General features: G+C 36.2%; 1 protein-coding gene across 1 annotated transcript; it reads left to right on the forward strand.

The window, feature by feature from the left end:
- The first annotated feature begins 42 nt into the window (after positions 1–42).
- Positions 43–20,593, forward strand: MBLAC2 (metallo-beta-lactamase domain containing 2). The gene is made up of 2 exons (XM_017644053.3): positions 43–927; positions 17,074–20,593. The coding sequence occupies exons 1-2, from the start codon at positions 474–476 to the stop codon at positions 17,457–17,459; spliced, it is 840 nt and encodes a 279-aa protein (XP_017499542.3). The 5' UTR covers positions 43–473; the 3' UTR covers positions 17,460–20,593.
- Positions 20,594–21,254: the final 661 nt, after the last annotated feature.

Consider the following 21,254-nt stretch of genomic DNA (forward strand, 5'->3'; position numbering starts at 1 on the left):
GTCCAACAGGCTTGAGCAGGTTCTGCACCGGCTGGAGAGAGCGCATCGCAGCGTGCAGCGAGGGGGCGGGCTTGTGCCTCTGGCGCCTAGATGCTTGCCTCTGCAGTCAGACCCCGGGGGTGGGAAAAGTGTCGCCTTCCCCAGTGTGTCCGCAGTTTGCTGCAGTAGCCCCTGCGTTGACGCTCCCTATCCTGCTGCTACAGAGGCTGCACTGCCCCAGCGCCCCGGTGCGGACAGAGCCGCCGCTCTCTCTGCGGACCTGGAGAGCGCGTGAGGGCACACACTCCGGGCAGCGTCTCCGTGCGTCCCCGTCTCCCCAGTTCACCTCCCGCGTGCCCCGCCCCTCCTCGCTCTACGCCTCCTCCTTGGCTGCGGGCCGACAGCTCCACACCGCCGCAGCGCCTCGCTTCTGGACAGCCTGCAGTTGGCACACAAGCCCACACCCACTCCGCCCGGCCGCAGCCCTGCCAAGCATGTCGGCGCTCGAGTGGTACGCTCACAAGTCCCTGGGCGACGGCATCTTCTGGATTCAGGAACGCTTCTATGAGTCGGGCAACCGAGCCAACATCTGGCTGGTACGTGGCTCGGAACAGGATGTGGTGATTGACACGGGCCTGGGGCTGCGAAGCCTCCCGGAGTACCTGTACTCCTCCGGCCTCTTGCAGGACCGCGGCGCCAAGGAGGACGCTGCGTGCAGGCCGCTGCTGGCCGTGGCCACACACGTGCACTTTGACCACTCCGGAGGCCTCTACCAGTTCGACCGGGTGGCCGTGCACCACGCCGAGGCCGAGGCATTGGCTCGCGGGGACAACTTTGAGACCGTGACCTGGCTGTCCGACAGTGAGGTGGTTCGGGCGCCCAGCCCTGGCTGGAGGGCCAGGCAGTTCCGAGTGCAGGCGGTGCAGCCCTCCCTCATCCTGCAGGATGGTAATGGGCCTTCCTGGGCGCGCGCGCTCTCATTAAGGGAGGGGACTGGGGAGAAACTGTCCGAGGAATGCATGTTGCAGACGTTCGTTTCTGTAAGGAAGCGTGTTTTGTCACATTGCAGAAACACCACTTAGGTTTCTCCTTTCCCTGAGTAAAATCCCGCTAAACTGGAGCCAAGGCCATCGCAGACTTCACTACCTTGTAACAATGCTGAGTACTGGAATGAAAGCCGGCCCCAACTCCCTAGTCCGTTTCCTGTGTAAGGTACAGTAGTAACACTTACAGAGGCTTGTGAGTAGGCATTTCCTGGCCTTTTTCCCCTGAACACCTATGTGATACTTCCAGGCGCTTTTCTAGCAAGGAGACTTTTAAGGAAAAATGCCTAACGGAGAGTGCATGTCATGTTCTATGCTTTTGAGAATTGCTGACTTCATCCACTGTCAGCGGTCACCGCCGAGTATGAGCAGGTACCACCTGTAGGCTTAGAAAGCCATTAGAAAGCAGTGATTCCAGTCGGCTTGTGCATCCTCATCTTCCAGATAGGTTTGTGTTCTTGATGTTGCCTCATCAAAAAGCTTGTCAGTGAACATATAAAGTGTATGTCAGAGGCGTACAGTAGAACAGATAATTTGGTCTGGTTGAAAGCAAGGCCTGACAAAGATTAATAAGAAGGTTATTTACAGTGATGGTGAAGTGCGTGGACTAATGTATAGGTAGTGTTGGGCCTCTGGCTCTGTGAAAGACAGGATGAGGATTAGAGAGAAACTAATGGAATAAAATGAAGTAGAATAGGGCCCCAACCCTCCCAATCTCATGCAGGCACTTAAATAATTAAGCAAATAAGCAACAGCAGCAGTATTTGTATATTAACTTCCTTTTTTCTTTTTAGAGTGTGTCTGTTGATTTCATTTTATCCTCACAACCTATTTGATGTAAGGCAGCTGACCCCTGATTAAATGGCTTGCCTAGAGTCTGCAGAGCAAGATTTAGGACAAGAGCTAGGATTTGAACCAAGGCAGAGTAGATCAAGGCATGCAGATTGTACATAAATCCTATTTCATAAATATATTATGGTAATTCTGAGTAGGATGTGAAACCTCCTTCACTCCTTTCTATCTTAAAGCCTCTAAAGAAGTAGAAAAATCCAATTCCTGCAGTACAATAACGCTCACTTTATGACTGATCCATATGAAATAATTATTTTACAAAAATTAGTTTATCTTACAGATAAGATCTTGATCACCTGAGATATAAAAAATAGAAAGCAATATTCCATACCTTATACCTCATCCGAAAAGTTTTTCATTAAAATTTTAAATATAAAGATAAAAGAAAAATACTGGGTTAGATGAGAGTCTTACATTACTTGACAATTTGAGATGATTACTGCATTTCTTGATGAAATTAATACTTCTAGAGGTAGGGTTTCCATGCATTTGGTGGGTGTTCAGACTAAATTTAGTTCAGACTAAATTAATTCTGGCATTCTGACCAAAAAATGTTGACATTAGTGTTTAAGATATATTCAAATTGTCTAAAAAAATGACTTCTGATTTATTTACTTTTGCTCCTGTGCCAGCAATAGGATATTTAATGGTGAAACAATGATAGGAATTACTTTTCTATAGGTGAAGCATCCAAGCAGGCCTGAATATCATGCCTGAGGTTTCATAGCCAGTTTGGAAAAAAGCTAGGACTAGAATCCTAAATCCCAGTTGATGAAAGAATGAGAGCATTTTAGAACTGTAAGGGGCCTGCAAACTACCTGTATGGTGCTTTAAGCCTTTGAATGTGTGAAAAGAAACCTTAATATTTACCAGACACTTTGAAGTTGATAATGCTGTGTTAAATTAGAAGTTGTTTTTCATTAGGAGCTAGATGCCTCATTTTCTCAAATAGTGTCTAATATTCCCTTTTCTCATTAATGTTAATTTTCTTTCTCTTCAGAATGGTGTGGCTTGCTAACTTACTGTTCTCATAATCCAGATGCCTGGAAGGAGACATAAAATATTTATATTAAAAATTCATACACACATGAACAGAACAGTTTTGTACACACATGAATAACATACCAAAACACTTAAAGTCTTCATTGGTTAGAACATAAGGAAGCTGATGTTACTAGTTTACTACATTTCATTTAGTGAATTGACAGTTGCCTGTCATGAAGAAGCATAAATCTGTGCACTGTATCACTAACCCAAAAGCTGACTTGTAAATGAGGGTCAAGGAGGACAAGGAGAGATCATTATCTAGTGCATCATCTTTGATGGAAAAACAACTCCCCTTACTAATAGTGAAATAGTATTGTCCTACAAGGAGAGAGCAGTCAACCTTAGATTGTTATAGTACATTCTTATTGAATGGGCATATGTCATTTTGCCTGTTTCTCACAATTTTCAAGTGATAGGAAGTATAAGCATTTTGGCCCATTATGCAAGTTTAAACAGTCTTCTAAGAGATACCAAAATATTATAGCAGTTGTTTCTTGTGGACTTGGATTATTTAAGGAGGTTAAAAACAAAAAATGGATTCCAAAAAGATAGCAGATGAACAAACATCTAATGTGATTCCCTACCCACATTCCACTAGTATAAAGGGACTGAGGTTTGTCTGTTTTAAGTATAAATCCACATTGATTGAAGGACTGTTTCAGATGCTAGAGAGTAAATGTGTGACTGAGTTAACAGTTTTATTCTGTGCTAGCAATGGGAAATTAAGAGCTAATCCAGTTTGTACTCTAGGAGCCATAAAAGTCTCAGGAATTAGTAGTACCTGGTACATTAATGGAGGCAAAGGGAGAATACTAAAATAAGTAGAATTAGTTAGAAGCCATTTACAAAGCTGTTAAAATTCTAGAACCCTTTTCCCTAAGTGAATGCCCATATAGTCAGTTTGTTTTCTGGGAAGAGTAAAACCTAAGGGTCTCATGATTGAGGGATACTAAGTACTGTTGAGCTCAGGGGTTCAGTATGCAAAATAGCAGGAATAGCAGTGTGCAGATATAATATATATATTCTTTACTAGTTTCCCAGAAGGATGAGAGCCAGGCCTATATGCCCCAGGTAGGAAATTGGAAGAATTTTATCTGAGAAATCTGCCGAGCCCTAGAGGAAAGACGAAGATGCTGATCCTTAAGGAGTCCTTGGTTTGATCTCTCTACATTGAAACCTGGGTCACTAGGCCCTGTGCATGTGCTTCAGGCAGCCTTTTAATTCCCTACTCTTAAATGGGCTACCAAGCATTATAATGAAAAATATGAGAAAAATCCTCTTAACATGAGATCAGGTGCTAAAACAGCATTAAGTAACTCAAGAGGAAAGGACTGTCATTAATATCAGCAGGGGATAACAGAAGCTATTGCATTCAAGATATCCAAGAGACAATAGGATGCTTTAAAAATAAGCAACAGAGAAAAATATCTGCATATATACACACACACACAAGAGCTCTTAGAATTTAAAATATCCAATGTTACTTACTAAAAAGTCTGGAAGATAAAATTGAAAAGCTTACAAAGAGCAGATAGGCAAAGTGAAAACTAGGAAAGAACCTGTAGAGGTCCAGTTTGGAAAATCCAATGTGAGACTCATAAGAGCACAGATAGAATAGAGAAAGTGGAGGAAAAGAAAGTACAATAGAGATAATTCAAGAAAATATCCCACAATTAAGGCATGTAAATTTACAGACTGAAAGAACCCAGAGTTTCCAGCACAATGGAGAAAATATATCTAATCTAAGGCACATTATTGTAAAATTCAGAATACTGGGATCAAGCGTCCAGAATTTAAACAAAAAGGTCACCTGCACAGATCAAAATGGTTTTGGAGCTAGAAAAGAGGAGCTATACCTTATTTGAATAAAACTGAATTCCAGCTTGAATTCTTTATCCTTTATCCATCTGACTAATAATCAAGTTCTTAAAAAATTATTTCCCACATGCTGTTACTTAGAAGCTCTAAGGTATTCCTTTATCCTATTTACTCCCTTCAAAACAAGGGAGTAAACCAAGAGGAAAACAGGAATCTACAAGAGAAAGTTGAAAGGAAGCATCAGGATAATGGCAAAGGATGACCCTCTGACAACTGTGGTACCCCGGCATAGAGAGCTCTAGATTGGTGCAGTTGAATCATCATTACTCTTTTGAAGAGAGAGGATGAAAAATGTATACATGTGTGGTGATGGTAGGTGGACAGTGAGAAGTAAAGAGAGCTAAAAATCCTTATAATTCATAGTAGAAGTCAACATAACATCTAAAACTTAAAACCAAGAAATGCTATTACATGCATGAAATCAGTACAGTTTATGTAATTGATAAGTCAAGAAATACAGTATAAACATTATTTAGAGATTACTACATCTAGTAGAGGCAAATAAAAAAGAAATAGCTGAAATTGTTAAAAGTGATTGACTCTTGGGAGGAGGATTGGAGATAGTGCCAGAATAGGGCAAGTATTTTTACTTATATTTAAGCCCTTCTTGAATATTCTGCTTTATACGTACACACACACACACACACACACACACACACACATATATGAAAAAAAAAAAATTTTTTTTTTAATTAAAATGAAAAATAAAAGATGTGGGATGCCAAGGTGGAAAAAGGTATTTGAGAAGCCAAGACAGTTCTAGTATGGCTGGAATCTGACAGCTGTCTCAGAGCTTAGAAGGTAGTATGTGTGTGTATGTATCAAATATTTATTTAAATATGGATATATTTCATAGGCAGATCTGTTGCTGATAAGGGAGGTATTGATGAAATTATATGTGTGAACATTATAAGCTTATGGGAGGCATTTATAAAGCTCCAGGGTAATGGCAGATGTAATGATATTAAGCTAGTATACCCTTAAAATTACTTACAGTTGGTATTTGTTTTGATAGGAGAGTGCTTATGCCTTATCTCTTGATAAATATTTTGAATATCATCCGGATATAACCAAAGATCAATAAGACTGTGTCCCTGCATATTACATTCTCTTTACATCTTTTTTTGGAATTGAACTTCTCTAACTTCCCTCCTTTCTGTACATTTACTAAAACAATCCGTGTCCAACAGCTGTACTTTTAAATCCATTCAGTTATAATTTCTTTATCTTACCTGCCAATCATACAGTAAATGGCAGTGGTTTGTGATCCCAAAGGCACCTTAATTATCCTGTCAAGAAATCTGGCCCCTTATGACTGGAATGCAGGGAATGTCGGGAGTATCTGACTCCATCTTAATAAACTAATTGAATTCAAGACAAGACCAGGATAATCCCTGCTCCCACCTCTGACCCCAGTTATTTGTTTTGTGTTACTATAATTTTGTTTTTATGAAAACTTTCTACAAAATGCAGTTGTATACTATATGTAGTCTTTTATGTATGTTTTCTTTCATTTGGCATGATGTTTTGGAGATTCATCCATGTTGTTATATCTATTAGTAATTCGTTCCTTTCTGTTAATGAGAAATAATCCATTTGTAGATATAGCATTTTATCTATTCACATGTTGAAGGAAATTTAAATCTTTCAAGTTCAGGGGTGTTATGAATAAGGCTGCTGCTAATTTTTGCATGTAAGTCTTGGATGCATGTTTTTATTTCCTTTGGTGGATACCTAGGAATCAAGTCCTGGGTCTTATGGTGACTTTACATTAATTTTTTAAGAATATGTCAACTGTTTTCCAAAGTAGTTACACCATTTTACATTCCAAACTGCAGTGTATAATGGTTTTAGTTTCTCTCCATGTTTGTCAGTGTTTCATTTTGTCACTCCTTTGGACATTAGCCATTCTGCTGAGTGTGTAGTGGTATTTCATTGTGGTTTAATTTGCATTTTCCTAATGACTAATGATGACAATCATCTTTTCAGGTATTTATTTACTATTCAAATATATTTTTTATTAAACAGCCTGTTAAAGTCTTTTCTTCTTTTAAAAATAAATTTTTGTTTTCATTATTGAGTTGTAAGAGTTCTTTTTATATTCTGAATTCAAGTCCTTTATCAGATATGTTTTGTACATGTTTTCTCCCAGTGTGTAACCTACCTTTTCATTTTTTTAATGGTGTCTGTTGAAGCAAAATAATTCAAAACTTGGGTGAAGTCCAACATTTTTCCTTATGTTTTATGCTTTTGTGTCATATCTAAGAACTCTATGTCTAGCCCAAAATGAAAGGTTTTCTCCTATTTGTAATCTAGACGCTCACACATTTAGATTTCTGATCCATTTTGAGTTAATTTTTGTTAATATTTTGAAGTTGAGAAGTTCTTCTTTGTATATGGATATCCAAAGTGCCCCAGTCCAATTTGTTGAGAAGATATCCTTTTAACCATTGAATTGCCTTGGATGAATCCTTTGTCAAAAATCCATTGGCTATATATATGAGTGTCTCCTTTTGGACTTTATTTTCTTCCACTGAATGTATCTATTATTTATTTAGCCAACACCCTACTGTCTTATTTTTAACTTTATTATATTTCTTGAAGTTATGTCATGTAAGTCCTACAACTTTTTACCTCTTTTTCAAAAGTTTAGCTATTCTAGATTGTTTGCATTTCCATATAAGTTTTTTAAAATTTTTTATTAAGGTATTATTGCTATGCACTCTTATGAAGGTTTCACGTGAAAAAACAATGTGGTTACTCATTCACCCATATTATCGAGTTCCCCCAAATACCCCATTGCAGTCACTGTCCATCAGTGGAGTAAGATGCCACAGAATCACTATTTATACCTTCTCTGAGCTACACTGTCTTCCCCATGATCCCCCATACCATGTGTACTAAACATAATGCCCCTCAATTCCCTTCTCCCTCCCTTTCCCCCCACCCTACCATACCCTTCCCCTTTGGTAACTGCTAGTCCCTTCTTGGAGTCTGTGAGTCTGCTGCTGTTTTGGTCCTTCAGTTTGACTTGGCTGTTATATACCACAAATGCGGGAAATCAGTTGTTACTTGTCTCTCTCCACCTGGCTTATTTCACTGAGCATAATATCCTCCAGCTCCATACATGTTGTTGCAAATGGTAGGATTTGTTTGTTTCTTATGGCTGAATAGTATTTCATTGTGTATATGTACCACATCTTTATCCATTCATCTACTGATGGACACTTAGGTTGCTTCCATATCTTGGCTATTGTAAATAGTGCTGCAATAAACATAGGGGTGCATACGTCTTTTTAAATCTGAGATTCAAATTATATTCTTTGGGTAAATTCCTAGGAGGGAATTTCCGGGTCAAATGGTATTTCTATTTTTAGTTTTTTGAAGTACCTCCATATTGCTTTCCACAATGGTTGAACTAGCTTACATTCCCACCAGCAGTGTAGGAGGGTTCCCCTTTCTCCGGCATCCTTGCTAACATTTGTTGCTCTTAGTCTTTTTGATACTGGCCAACCTAACTGGTGTGAGGTGGTAACTCATTGTGGTTTTTATTTGCATTTCCCTGATGATTAGTGATGTGGAGTATCTTTTCATGTGCCTGTTGGCCATCTGAATTTCTTTTTTGGAGAATTGTCTGTTCATATGCTCCACCCATTTTTTTAATCAGGTTATTTGCGTTTTGGGTGTTGAGGCATGTGAGTTCTTTATATAATTTGAATGTTGACTCCTTGTCAGATAAAGTCATTTACAAATATTTCTCCCATACTGTAGGACACCTTCTTGTTCTGTTGATGATGCCCTTTGCTGTACATAAGCTTTTTAGTTTGATGTAATCCCATGTGTTTATTTTTGCTTTTGTTTCCCTTGCTCGAGGAGATGCATTCAGGAAAAAGTTGCTCATGATTATATTCAGGAGATGTTTGCCTATGTTGTCTTCTAAGAGTTTTATGGTTTCATGACTTGCATTCAGATCTTTGATCCACTTCAAGTTTACTTTTGTGTATGGGGTTAGACTATAATCCAGTTTCATTCCCTTGCATGTAGCTGTCCAGTTTTGCCAACATCAGCTGTTGAAGAGGCTGTCATTTCTCCAGTATATGTCCATGGCTCCTTTATCGTATATTAATTGACCATATATGCTTAGATTTATATCTGGGCTCTCTAGTCTGTTCTATTGGTGTATGGGTCTGTTCTTGTGCCAGTACCAAATTGTCTTGATTACTGTGGCATTTGTAGTAGAGCTTGAAGTTGGGGAGCATAATCCCCCTGGCATTATTCTTCCTTCTCAGGATTGCTTTGGCTATTTGGGATCTGTTGTGGTTCCATGTGAATTTTAGAATGATTTGCTCTAGGTCGTTGAAGAATGCTGTTGGTATTTTGATAGGGATTGCATTGAATCTGTAGATTGGTTTACGCAGGATGGCTATTTTGACCATATTAATTCTTCCTATCCATGAGCATGGGATGTATTTCCATTTATTGGTATCTTCTTTAATTTCTCTCATAAGTGTCTTTTAGTTTTCAGAGTATAGGTCTTTCACTTCCTTGGTTAGGTTTATTCCTCGATATTTTATTGTTTTTGATGCAATTGTGAATGGAATTGTTTTCCTAATTTCTCTTTCTGCTAGTTCATCGTTAGGGTATAGGAATGCAACCAATTTCTGTGTGTTAATTTTGTATCCTGCAACTTTGCTGAATTCAGATATTAGCTCTAGTAGTTTTGAAGTGGATTCTTTAGGGTTTTTTATGTACAATATCATGTCATCTGCAAACAGTGACAGTTTAACTTCTTCTTTACCAATCTGGATGCCTTTTATTTCTTTGTTTTGTCTGATTGCCATGACGAAGACCTCCAGAACTATGTTGAATAAAAGTGGAAAGAGTGGGCATTCTTGTCTTCTTCCCGATCTTAAACGAAAGGCTTTCAGCTTCTCACTGTTAAGTATGATGTTGGCTGTGGGTTTGTCATATATGACCTTTATTATGTTAAGGTACTTGCCCTCTATACCCATTTTGTTGAGAGTTTTTATCATGAATGGATGTTGAATTTTGTTGAATGCTTTTTCAGCATCTCTGGAGTTGATCATGTGGTTTTTGTCCTTCTTTTTGTTGATGTGGGGATGATGTTGATGGATTTTAGAATGTTGTACCATCCTTGCATCCCTGGGATGAATCCCACGTGATCATGATGGATGATCTTTTTGATGTATTTTGAATTCAGTTTGCTAGTATTTTGTTGAGTATTTTTGCATCTATGTTGATCAGGGATATTGGTCTGTAATTTTCTTTTTTTGTGGGGTCTTTGCCTGGTTTTGGTATTAGAGTGATTTTGGAAGTATTCCCACTTCCTCTACTCTTTGGAAAACTTTAAGGAGGATGGGTATTAGGTCTTCACTAAATGTTTGATAAAATTCAGCATTGAGAACATGTGGTCCAGGGGTTTTGTTCTTAGGTAGGTTTTTGATTAACAGCTCAATTTTATAGCTAGTAATTGGTCTGTTCAGATTTTCTGTTTCTGTCTGGGTTAGCCTTGGAAGGTTGTATTTTTCTAGAAAGTTGTCCAGTTTGTTAACATATAATTTTTCATAGTATTCTCTCATAATTCTGTGTATTTCTGTGGTGTCCATAGTGATTTTTCCTTTCTCATTTCTGATTCTGTTTATGTTTGTAGACTCTGTTTTTTTTTTATAAGTCTGGCTAGGGGTTTATCTATTTTGTTTATTTTCTCAAAGAACCAGATCCTGCTCTCATTGATTCATTGTTTTATTCCTCTCAATTTTATTTATTTCTGTTCTAATGTTTATTATGTCCCTCCTTCTGCTGACTTTGGGCCTCTTTTGTTCTTCTGTTTCTAGTTTCGTTAATTGTGATTTTAGACTGTTCATGTGGGATTGTTCTTCTTTCCTAAGGTAGGCCTGTATTGCAATATACTTCCCTCTCAGCACGGCCTTCGCTACATCCCACAGATTTTGCAGTGTTGCATTTTGTTGTCATTTGTCTCCATATATTGCTTGATCTTTGTTTTTATTTGGTCATTGATCCATTGATTATTTGGGAGCATATTGTTAAGCCTCCATGTGTTTGTGGGATTTTTCATTTTCTTTGCATAATTTATTTCTAGGTTCATACTTTTGTGGTCTGAGAAACTGGTTGGTACAATTTCAGTCTTTTTGAATTTACTGAGGCTCTTTTTGTGGCCTAGTATATGATCTATTCTCAAAAATGTTCCAGGTGCTCTTGAGAATGTGTATCCTGCCACTTTTGGGTGTAGAGTTCTGTAGATGTCTGTTCAGTCTATCTGTTCTAATTTGTTGTTCAGTGCCCCTGTCTCCTTACTTATTTTCTGTCTGGTTGATCTGTCTTTTGGTGTGAGTGGAGTCTCACTCCAAAGGAGTTGAAGTCTCCTAGAATGAATGCATTGCATTCTATTTCCCCTTTAATTCTGTTAGTATTTGTTTCATATATGTAGGTGTTCCTGTGTTGGACGCATAGATATTTTTAATGGTTATATACTCTTGTTGGATTGACCCCTTTATCATTATGTAATGTCCTTCTTTGTCTCTTGTGACTTTCTTTGTTTTGAAGTCTATTTTGTATTATACAGGTACTGTAACTCCTGCTTTTTTCTCCCTATTGTTTGCAACTTTCTTACTATCTAAGAGTCTAAGTTGACCTACTGAATATGCTATTACAAACAGAATCTAAAGATTGTCTCTTTTTTATCCACCTCTTCCTTTTTCTTTCTCCTCCATTCTTTATATATTAGGTATCATATTCTGTACTCTTTGTCTATCCCTTGACTGACTTTGGGGGTAGTTGATTTAATTTTGCATTTGCTTAGTAATAAACTGTTCTACTTTCTTTTCTGCGGTTTTATTACCTCTAGTGACAGCTATTTAGCCTTAGGAACACATCCATCTATAGCAGTCTCTCCAAAATACACTGTAGAGATGGTTTCTGGGAGGTAAATTCTCTCTGCTTTTGCTTATCTGGAATTGTTTAATCCCTCCTTCAGATTTAAAAGATAATCTTGCTGGATAGAGTATTCTTGGTTTGAGGCCCTTCTGCATCATTGCATTAAATACATCATGCCACTCCTTCTGGCCTGTAAGGTTTCTGCTAAGAAGTCTGATGATAGCCTGTTGGGCTCTCCTTTGTATGTGATCTTTTTTCTCTTTGACTGCTTTTAATAGTCTGTCCTTATCCTTGATCTTTGCCATTTTTTTTAGTATATGTCTTGGTGTTGTCTTCCTTGGGTCCCTTGTGTTGGGAGATCTGTGCATCTCCATGGCTTGAGAGACTATCTCCTTCCCCAGATTGGGGAAGTTTTCAGCAATTACCTCCTCAAAGACACTTTTCATCCCTTTTTCTCTCTCTTCTTCTTCTGGTACCCCTATAATACAAATATTGTTCCTTTCGGATTGATCGCACAGTTCTCTCAATATTCTTTCATGCCTAGAGATCCTTTTTTCCCACTGTACCTCAGCTTCTTTGTATTCCTCTTCTCTAATTTCTATTTCACTTACTGTGTCCTCTACTTCATCTAATCTGCTTTTAAAACCTTCCATTGTATTCCGTAGTGATTGGATTTCAGACCGGCATTCATTCCTGAGCTCTTGAATATTTTTCTGTACCTCCATGAGCATGTTTATGATTTTTATTTTGAAATGCCTTTCAGGAAGATTGACAAGACCTGTTTTACTTGATCCTTTTTCAGGTGTTTGAGAGATTTTTGTTTGAAACAGGTTCCTTTGGCATTTCATGTTTGTATGTGATGCCCTGTAGTGCCCAGAAACTCTGCTCTCTGGAACTGCTCAGCCCCTGGTGTGATGTCAGGGGTCATGCTGGCACCTGGCAGGAGGAAAGAGCTGTTTCCTGCTTCCCAGCTGTTATGCCTGTCTCCACTGCCAGAACCAGTGGGCTGAACAAATAGCTGTAAGCCTCTGCTTTGCATTTGTAGTTGCCATAGGCGGGGCTTCCCTCTGACTGGCCTGATGCCAGGGCAGGGGCTGCCTGTTTGCAAGCCAGGTGTGGGCTGGCCGGGAGAAATGTGCAGCAGGGCTGCATATCATGGTGTGGGGCCTTGAAGCTTCATATCCAGCCAGGGGGATCGAACTCCTGTGACTCCTTACAGATCCCAACCTGCTGGGCAGAGTAAGCCTGGACAATTTTGTCTACCTGTCCTTTTTCCTGAGCAAGCTCTGTGTAATCCTTGTCCCTTCAGCAGCTTTCTTGTTGTTAGGAAGTCTCTCAGACTGCCCTCCTTTCTTTTGTCCCAGAGCAGCCAGATGTGGATCCCTGTTTTCCACAAGCGGCTAGAATCTCAGTCTCTCCAGATATTTCATTCCACCTGTCTTAGCTTTCCAAACCCACTAATCAAAAGAGCACCATGCAATGTAGTTTCATGTTCAAAGAGCAGATCTCCAGGGTTAGGTGTTCAGCAGTCTCAGGCCTTCACTCCCTACCTGCTCCATTTCTCTTCCTTCCACCAGGGAGCTGGGGTGGGAGAAGGGCATGGGCCCCACGAGATCTCGGCTTTGGTATGTTACTTGAGGTCTGTTCTTTTCTCCAGGTGTATGCAGTCTGGCGCAGCCTTCTTTCCTGTTGCTTTTTCAGGATTAGTTGTATTAATTATATTTTCATATTATATGTGGTTTTAACAGGAGGCCTCTGTCTCACCTCTCACACTGCCATCTTTAATCCAATCTCTCCCATATAAATTTTAAAAGCATTGAATATTCTATTGCTACCAAAGTGCATGTCAATATTTTGATTGAGACTGTGTTGAATCTATAGATCTCCAGTGATCATTATAGTAGCCACTAGCTACATGTAGTTATCTAACTACAAATTTAAATTAGTTAAGATTAATTTAAATTAAAAAGTTATTTCTTCATTGGACTAGCCTTATTTCAAATGCCACTTGCCATAGGTAGCTAGTGGCTACTGTATGGAAAATGTTGATACATAGTATTTTGATACTCTAAGACAGTTTAATTAGATGTCACAGCTTTAGAAAAAATTGTATTTAATTACCATCTTAACAATTTTTGGTCTTTGGTCAATGGACAGCGCACATCTCTTCTTCTCCTGAGGTCTTTTAATTTCTCCTGAAAGGATTTTTATAGTTTTCAGTGTACAGATACAACTAAGCCTCTTTTGTTAAATTTTTTCTTGTTTTATTCTTTTTAATGCTATTGTGAATGGAACTTTTTAAATTCATTTTTTTGGTAGTTCATTGCTAGCATATAGAAATACAGTTTGTTTCTGTATGTTTATCTTGTACTCTGTGACATTGCTAAATTTGCTTTTTAAATTTTCTAGTGTTTTCTTACATTTCTTAGGATTTTCTACATATAAGACCTTGCCAGTGAAAAGACAGACTTACTTTGTTTCCAGTCTCTGTGACTTCACTCTTTTTTCTTGATTTATTGTGCTTGTTAGGATTTTTAGTACAATGTTGAGTAAAAGTGGTAAAAACAGACATCCTTGATTTGTTACCATCTTAGGAGGAAAGCATCTAGTGTTTCTATTCAGTGAGAGGTTAGCTGTAGGTTTTTCATAGATGCCCTTTATCAAGTTGAGGACCTTCCCTTTTATTCCTCGTTGCTGAAAGTTTTAATCACAAATAAAGGTTGCATATTTTCATGTGAATTTTCTGTATCTGTTGAGATGTTCAGATGGCTTTCTTTTTTATTTCATTAATATAATATACTCATTGATTTTCAGAAGTCAAACCAAGCTTAACATTTCTAGGATAAATCCCATTTGGTCATTATCCTATGTATAAACTGCTGTATTTAATTGCTAATATTTTGATAAGGATTTTAAGATTACGTTCATTAGGAGTATTGGTTTGTGGTTTTCTTCTTTTTTTACATTGTTTTGTCTGACTTTTGTTAGGGTAAAATTGAATTAGACAGTTTTTCCCTCCTCATCTATGTATTCTGAAAGTTTTTATGTAGGGCTGATATATTCCCTGTCTTAAGTGATTGATAGTCTTACCCAGTGAAGCTGTCTTTGAGCAAGGACTTTTCTTTGTGGGGAGATTAAAGTTATTAATCAATTTCTTTGCTTGATATAAGTTCATTTAGAGTTTCTATTTTTTCTTCCATCACTTTTGGTAACTTGTCTCTTTCTAAGAATTTGTGTTTCAACTGAGTTGTTAAGTTTGTTGGCTTAAAGTTGTTCATAACATTCCCTTATACTCCTTTTTAATTTCCCTAGGGTCTGCAATGGTGTTTCCTCTTTCATTCCTAATATTTGCAATTTGTTTTCTCAAATTTTTTATTTGTCTAGCCAGTGAGTATCAGAACTACTGATTTCTTTGAATTTCTCTATTGTTTTTGTTTCCTATTTCAGTTATTACTGGTCTGGCTTTTATTATTTCTTCCTTAATACTTATTTTATGTTTGATTTGTTCTTTTCCTAACTTAAGGTAGAAACTTTGGTTATTGATTTTAAACAGTTAATCCTTTGTGAGTAAGCATTTAAAGCAATAAACTTCTAAACATTGCTTTAGCTGCAGTTCATAAGTTTCAATCATTTTATTATTTTCATTCAGTTCAATTCTAGAGATTTTCTAATTTGTCTTATGATTTCTTCTTTGATCCATAAGTTGTGTAGAAGTATGATGTTTACTTTGCATGTATGTGGATAATTCCCACATTTATTTTTGTTATCAATTTCTAATTTAATTATGTTAGTAGTCAGATAACATACTTTGTATTTTGATCCTTTCACCTTTATTGCAACTTGAGTTATGGCCTAGCTGTACTGCCTGGTGAATATTCCATGTACAGTTGAAAAGAATGTATACTTCACTGTTTTGGGGTGAGGTGTTTTATATGTCAGTTAGTTCAAGTTGGTTGATAGTATTGTTCATGTCTTCTGTATATTTACTGATTTTCTATCTACTTGTATTAGGAATTATTCAGAGAGGGATATTGAAATCTCTAAATATAATTCTTAAACTGCTTATTCTTATTTCAATTCTGTCAGTTTTTATTTCATGAATTTGTAGTTTCTGTTTTAGATACATATGCATTTATAATTTTAATTTTTTAAGATATTGACCTAATATATAGCCTCATAAAAATAGTTATTTTCTCTAGTATTATTCTTTATTTTGTCTGATATTGATATAGCCACTCTAGTTCTCTTACCATTAATATTTATATGGTATAATTTTTTCAACCACTTTTTGACTCTGACTGTATAGGTCCTCTCTTGTAGACTGCACATATATCTTGCTTTTTAAAAATCTAATCTGGCAATCTCTGCTTTTGATTAGACTATTTGTGCCATACATAGTTAATGTAATTATCAAAATAGTTGTATTTAGGTCTGCTATTTTGTTATTTGTTGTCTATATCTCATTTCTTGTTTATCCCTTTCCCTCCTTTATTGTCTTCTCTTGAAGAAGTCCTGATTATTATACCATTTTAATTCCTCTATTAACTTTTTAAATTATATTTCTTTGATTTTTTTTCTGTGAGTGTTTGCATTATAGATTAACATGAAGGTTTTAACTTTATGATGATTTACTCAAGTTAGTACTGACTTAAATCAAGTAAAACAGCAATTTTTACTTACATGGTTCAATTTTCTGCTGATGTCAAATAACTGAGAAGAATATGAAATTTTACCCTACTTGAAAGATAGCAAGTTAGCCTGCCTCAGTTTAATGGTTTAATGGATTATGACAGGAAACAAGAGGTTCCTGGGTCAGAGACTAAGGGCAGTTTATTACTCACAGCAACAGCTATAGTCAGAATATTATCATTCATACCAATTGTTTAAGATGTAATTGCATCACCAGGATACTGGTACCATGGATGTTCTGAAAAAAGATTTATGGTCAAATAAGTTTGAGAAACTGTACAACCTATCTCCCTTATGTATCTCCATAATGAATAAAGCATATTAAAAACTGTAAGAAGCCTTGAAGAAAAGAAGCGACTTAATTTTCTTTTAAGGAAGATTTTCCAAAATTTCTTGACTACAGAATCTTCTTTATTTTTTCTTTTTTGTATCATAACAATCTGCAAAAACAGTGTTCCACATTACTTTCACAAACACTAGTCTAGGAAACAACAGAAATAAAATATGGTCAACTTATTTTTCAATCATCATTAAGAAATATGGTATTTTTGAAATAAAAAATATCATCCTTCCCAACCTCTTTGAAACCATTTAATGTTTTTCCCTTTTATTCTTTAAATGAAGTGAAGAATGCAATATGTTTATCTGTAAACTCTGTTTCCATTTGTAGGGGATGTGATCAACCTTGGTGACCGACAGCTCACTGTTATGCACATGCCTGGTCACTCCAGGGGCAGCATTTGTTTACATGACAAAGACCGAAAGATTCTCTTCAGTGGAGACGTCGTGTATGATGGATCACTGATTGATTGGCTCCCATACAGCAGGATAAGTGACTATGTTGGAACCTGTGAACGTCTGATAGAATTAGTGGACAGAGGTCTGGTAGAGAAAGTGCTTCCTGGGCACTTCAATACCTTTGGTGCTGAAAGGCTTTTTCGATTGGCTTCTAACTACATTTCAAAAGCTGGGCTATGTCACAAAGTTTCTACTTTTGCCATGCGCTCTCTTGCAAGTTTAGCTCTACGTGTAATGAATTCTAGGACCTCAGCCTAGTAATCTATACTGATAATCTATTTTGATTAATTCTGTAAATTAAACCAGTTCATTTTGTTGTATTTAAAATGATTAATAGTGAGCATTTCAGGAAGTGTTTTTTATACTACTGTTAAAGAAAAAAAGGTTGAGAAAGAATAAGCCAAAAAAAGGAAGTTCTTAGTTTAAATTTTTTTCTTCCAAAAAAGAAACTACTTAAATAAGCTTATAATTTGCCAAGCTGTCATCTTACAATATTTGCTCCAGAAATGACATAAAAATATATGGGGAAGAAAGGAGGCATTTTACAGTAAGAGAAAGAATTGCCCTTGCCTCCCGTTTGCCCTATTTTATTTCCTAAATGACCTAGAAAGAGGCATAAAGAGTTTTATGTTTATACTACAAATTCGATATTTTTAGTATATTATTTTAAAAATAAAGGTTCTTGGGTTTAAAATATATTATAACTCAATACAAGCATAAAAGTAACATATAGAATGACAGCTGAAACAATATGGTACAGAATTTTATGCTTTATTCTTAATGTAATTATAATGTGCATTGTGTTGTGTAATTTTACTTAAAAAAGGTACAATGAATTATGTTTATTGCAAAGCTTTAATATAAATTGCAGAATGCACCAGTAAAAAGCTACTGTATATTGTTGTTTATTATGTATATGTAATATTTTCAGTCATGAAAGTGAAATTCAGATGTCTGTAATCTAACTGCAAATTGTCAGATTTCTCAAAAGGACACTGTCAGGCAAACTTGAAAATATACACATTGAGAATAATTTTTTATTATATCCTATTTTAATATTAACAGCTACTATAACAAAATTTTTCTTGTTAAAGAACATCAGTATATGTGTCATATTTTATAGTATCAAAACTACTATAGAGATCTACAACATCCTGATATAAACCATTCTCTTATTTAACATATGTATGTACCACAGAAGATTTTTCAAATTACAAAATGTGCATTAGATATTGACTTAAAGTGAATTGCCTTTTTTATCCTGATTCACAACACCTATTCTTTGTCTTGAATATAAGTCTACATTTTATACTTACAGGTAAAGCGATCCCACTATTTAGTAAAATGCTTTGGTTTGGTACTTTTAATAGTTTATTTAAAAGCCTTTTGGAAGATTTCATAAATGTTTTATTAAACAGTTTATTCACTGCCTTTTTTATTATTGACATGTCCAAAACCAAACTGACATAGCTTTGGAAATCAGATTTTTTAGTGTTAAGAAGGTTTAGCAATTTTGATTTCCGAAGTTGTGAAACTTTTCCTACCCTACACCTACCCAGGTTCTTAGTCTTTTATTCTTTCAACATACATACACACATAACACACACACACACACACACACACACACCACATGCATACACAGTCACATACATACATGCGCAGCATTGTGCTAAACACTGTGGAAGCTTAAAATGTCAAAGAGACTACATCCTAGCTGGAAGTAGAAGACAAAGCATAAATAGTAATAATATATGTAATTTGAAGTTAATAGAAATTACACATGCATGTCAGGGACATAAATGGAGGTGTGTGAAGTTTGGTCAAGGAAAGGTTCCTGGAGGAGGGGTTTTTGAGTCAGATTTGGAAGGATGATTTGTTAGGTGGTCAGGACAGGAAACAAAAAGATCCAAGAAGAGGGATGGAAGCATTGCTGTCTAGGCTATTTCCGATGACATTAAATTTCTATTTAAATTTAATTTTCAGGAATCTTAGATCTTCCATAACCAAGTATTTAGTATGAGGAAAATGGGTTTGTGATTGTGTATATAAGAATCATCCTTAATGACAGAAGAGCTATACTGCCACATGCCACTGAGTGGACCTTTACTTAAAATTAGCAAAGATTAGCCATGATTGTTCAAACACATAATATCACAGGAGTTTCTCTGTGATAGTCATTGAAGGCAGTAGGTCTGTTTCAATTGATAGTGCAACATCAAGAATATAGATTTGGTTCAGGGCATCTACAATCACTTAATGAGCCTTAAATATAGCCATTATTTTTATATCAGCACAAAAGAAAACCAAAAGTCCTTAACCACTGACCATTTTATCATACTTTAGGACTTATTTTTTAATCAGGGTATATAGTAGGCACTAAGTTTTATTGAGAAATATTTAAATCTGATGAAGGCTTTCCTTACTTCTTAAAAGTGTGATTTTTTTCAAAACACGTTGATTTTAATTTTAAATTTCCAGAATTATTTTTGTTTTTCCAATTGTATCAAAACATAGACTGATATTTTGCTATTGCTTCAGTGTGAATAAATTGGGGAGTGGATCTATCATTCATTAGTGCCCATGCTATGCATTTTTAAATATGCATTACTTAACTTAATCCTGGCCCAGTGCCAAGAAGTAATTGACCAGCTTCACACAACACATATTTGGACTAAGTTGGTGATTGAGTACAGATCTGTCTGCCTCCCAAACTGTGCTCTTTCTCTTATACCTGCACAACAACAAAATTGGCCAAGTGTATTTTTCCTTTCCAAGATGCCATATGTGCCAACAATAAATCAACTGATGTTAAAGCATAATTATAGCATATTTTTTAAAAAGCTTTAAAAATATGTATTTTCATCCTGACAGTGACCCATGCTATAATTTATGGTTTTTGGAAATAATAGTATGTAAGCATAATTCAAAGTTGTCAAAATGTAATACATTTAGAAATAACATATTATTTATGTTGCTAACAGCAGTCTTTGGAAATTGATTTTCCTTATTTGGTGTTTTAACTGAACTCTAAAACAAAAATCTGTGTGCTATCCTGATATAGTTATACAAGTGATTATGTGTAGTTGTTCTTATATGGATAGTAATATGAATGTGACATGCAGAAACTGTTCTCATAATTTTCAGATAAGTGTAAGTAAACATTTGTGTCATAAATATTAAAGTGGACATTTTATTTCAGTCTATAATTGATTTTTTTATAGTGTTAGCAAATTCTCATTTAATTTCTTGCAAGGATGTTTCCTATATGAAGTGGTTTTGAAAAGCTTATGATAAATATTTGCCACAGATGTCAAGTCTGTGGGTAAGAGTAGAGAACCTAGAAAATACCCATAGAAGCTTTTAGTATTTAATAAATATGGCATTTCAAATCATTGGATGGACTATTCAGTATATATACCGATTGTTGATGTGGGGAAAAAGGCCCTTGTCATAATAAAAATAAATTCCAAATGGATTAAAGACCTGAATGTGAAAAACAGAACCATGTGTGTATTAAAAGAAAAATTTAAGTCATGTTTAAGATATTATGATAAGGAAGCTCTTAATATAGTAACAAAAAGCACATTATATTAAATTTTTAAATGTTTTAGAATACAAATGTCGCAAAGAAGGTTAAAAAAGAGAAAAATTAAAAGAAAATAATTCACAACTTATATAACAATTAAAAAAAATGTAAAGATGCCTACAAATCAGTAAGAAAAAGGTAAACAACTGTAAGGGAGGAAAGACATTTCATCTACCCTGCCTGGTTCTCTGACTGGGCCTAAGAATTAAACTTAACAAAAGACAGCTTAACAGGAGCAAAGCATACAAATTTTATTTGTTGTTCATCTTTATACATGTACATGGAGGGCTTCATATATAAAAAATAAAAACCCAAACATGTGGCTAGGTTTGAGAGTTTATCTACATACTAACAAAGGACAATAAATTATGGAGACTAACGAAAAAGAAGTTTGGGCTAGGATTGATAAATTGTGGGAAGGTGACTAGGAAATATGTGGAGGAAACTAATGAAAGACAAGTGTTATT

The sequence above is a fragment of the Manis javanica genome, chromosome 1 (genome assembly GCF_040802235.1).
Source record: "Manis javanica isolate MJ-LG chromosome 1, MJ_LKY, whole genome shotgun sequence".
NCBI lineage: Eukaryota > Metazoa > Chordata > Mammalia > Pholidota > Manidae > Manis > Manis javanica.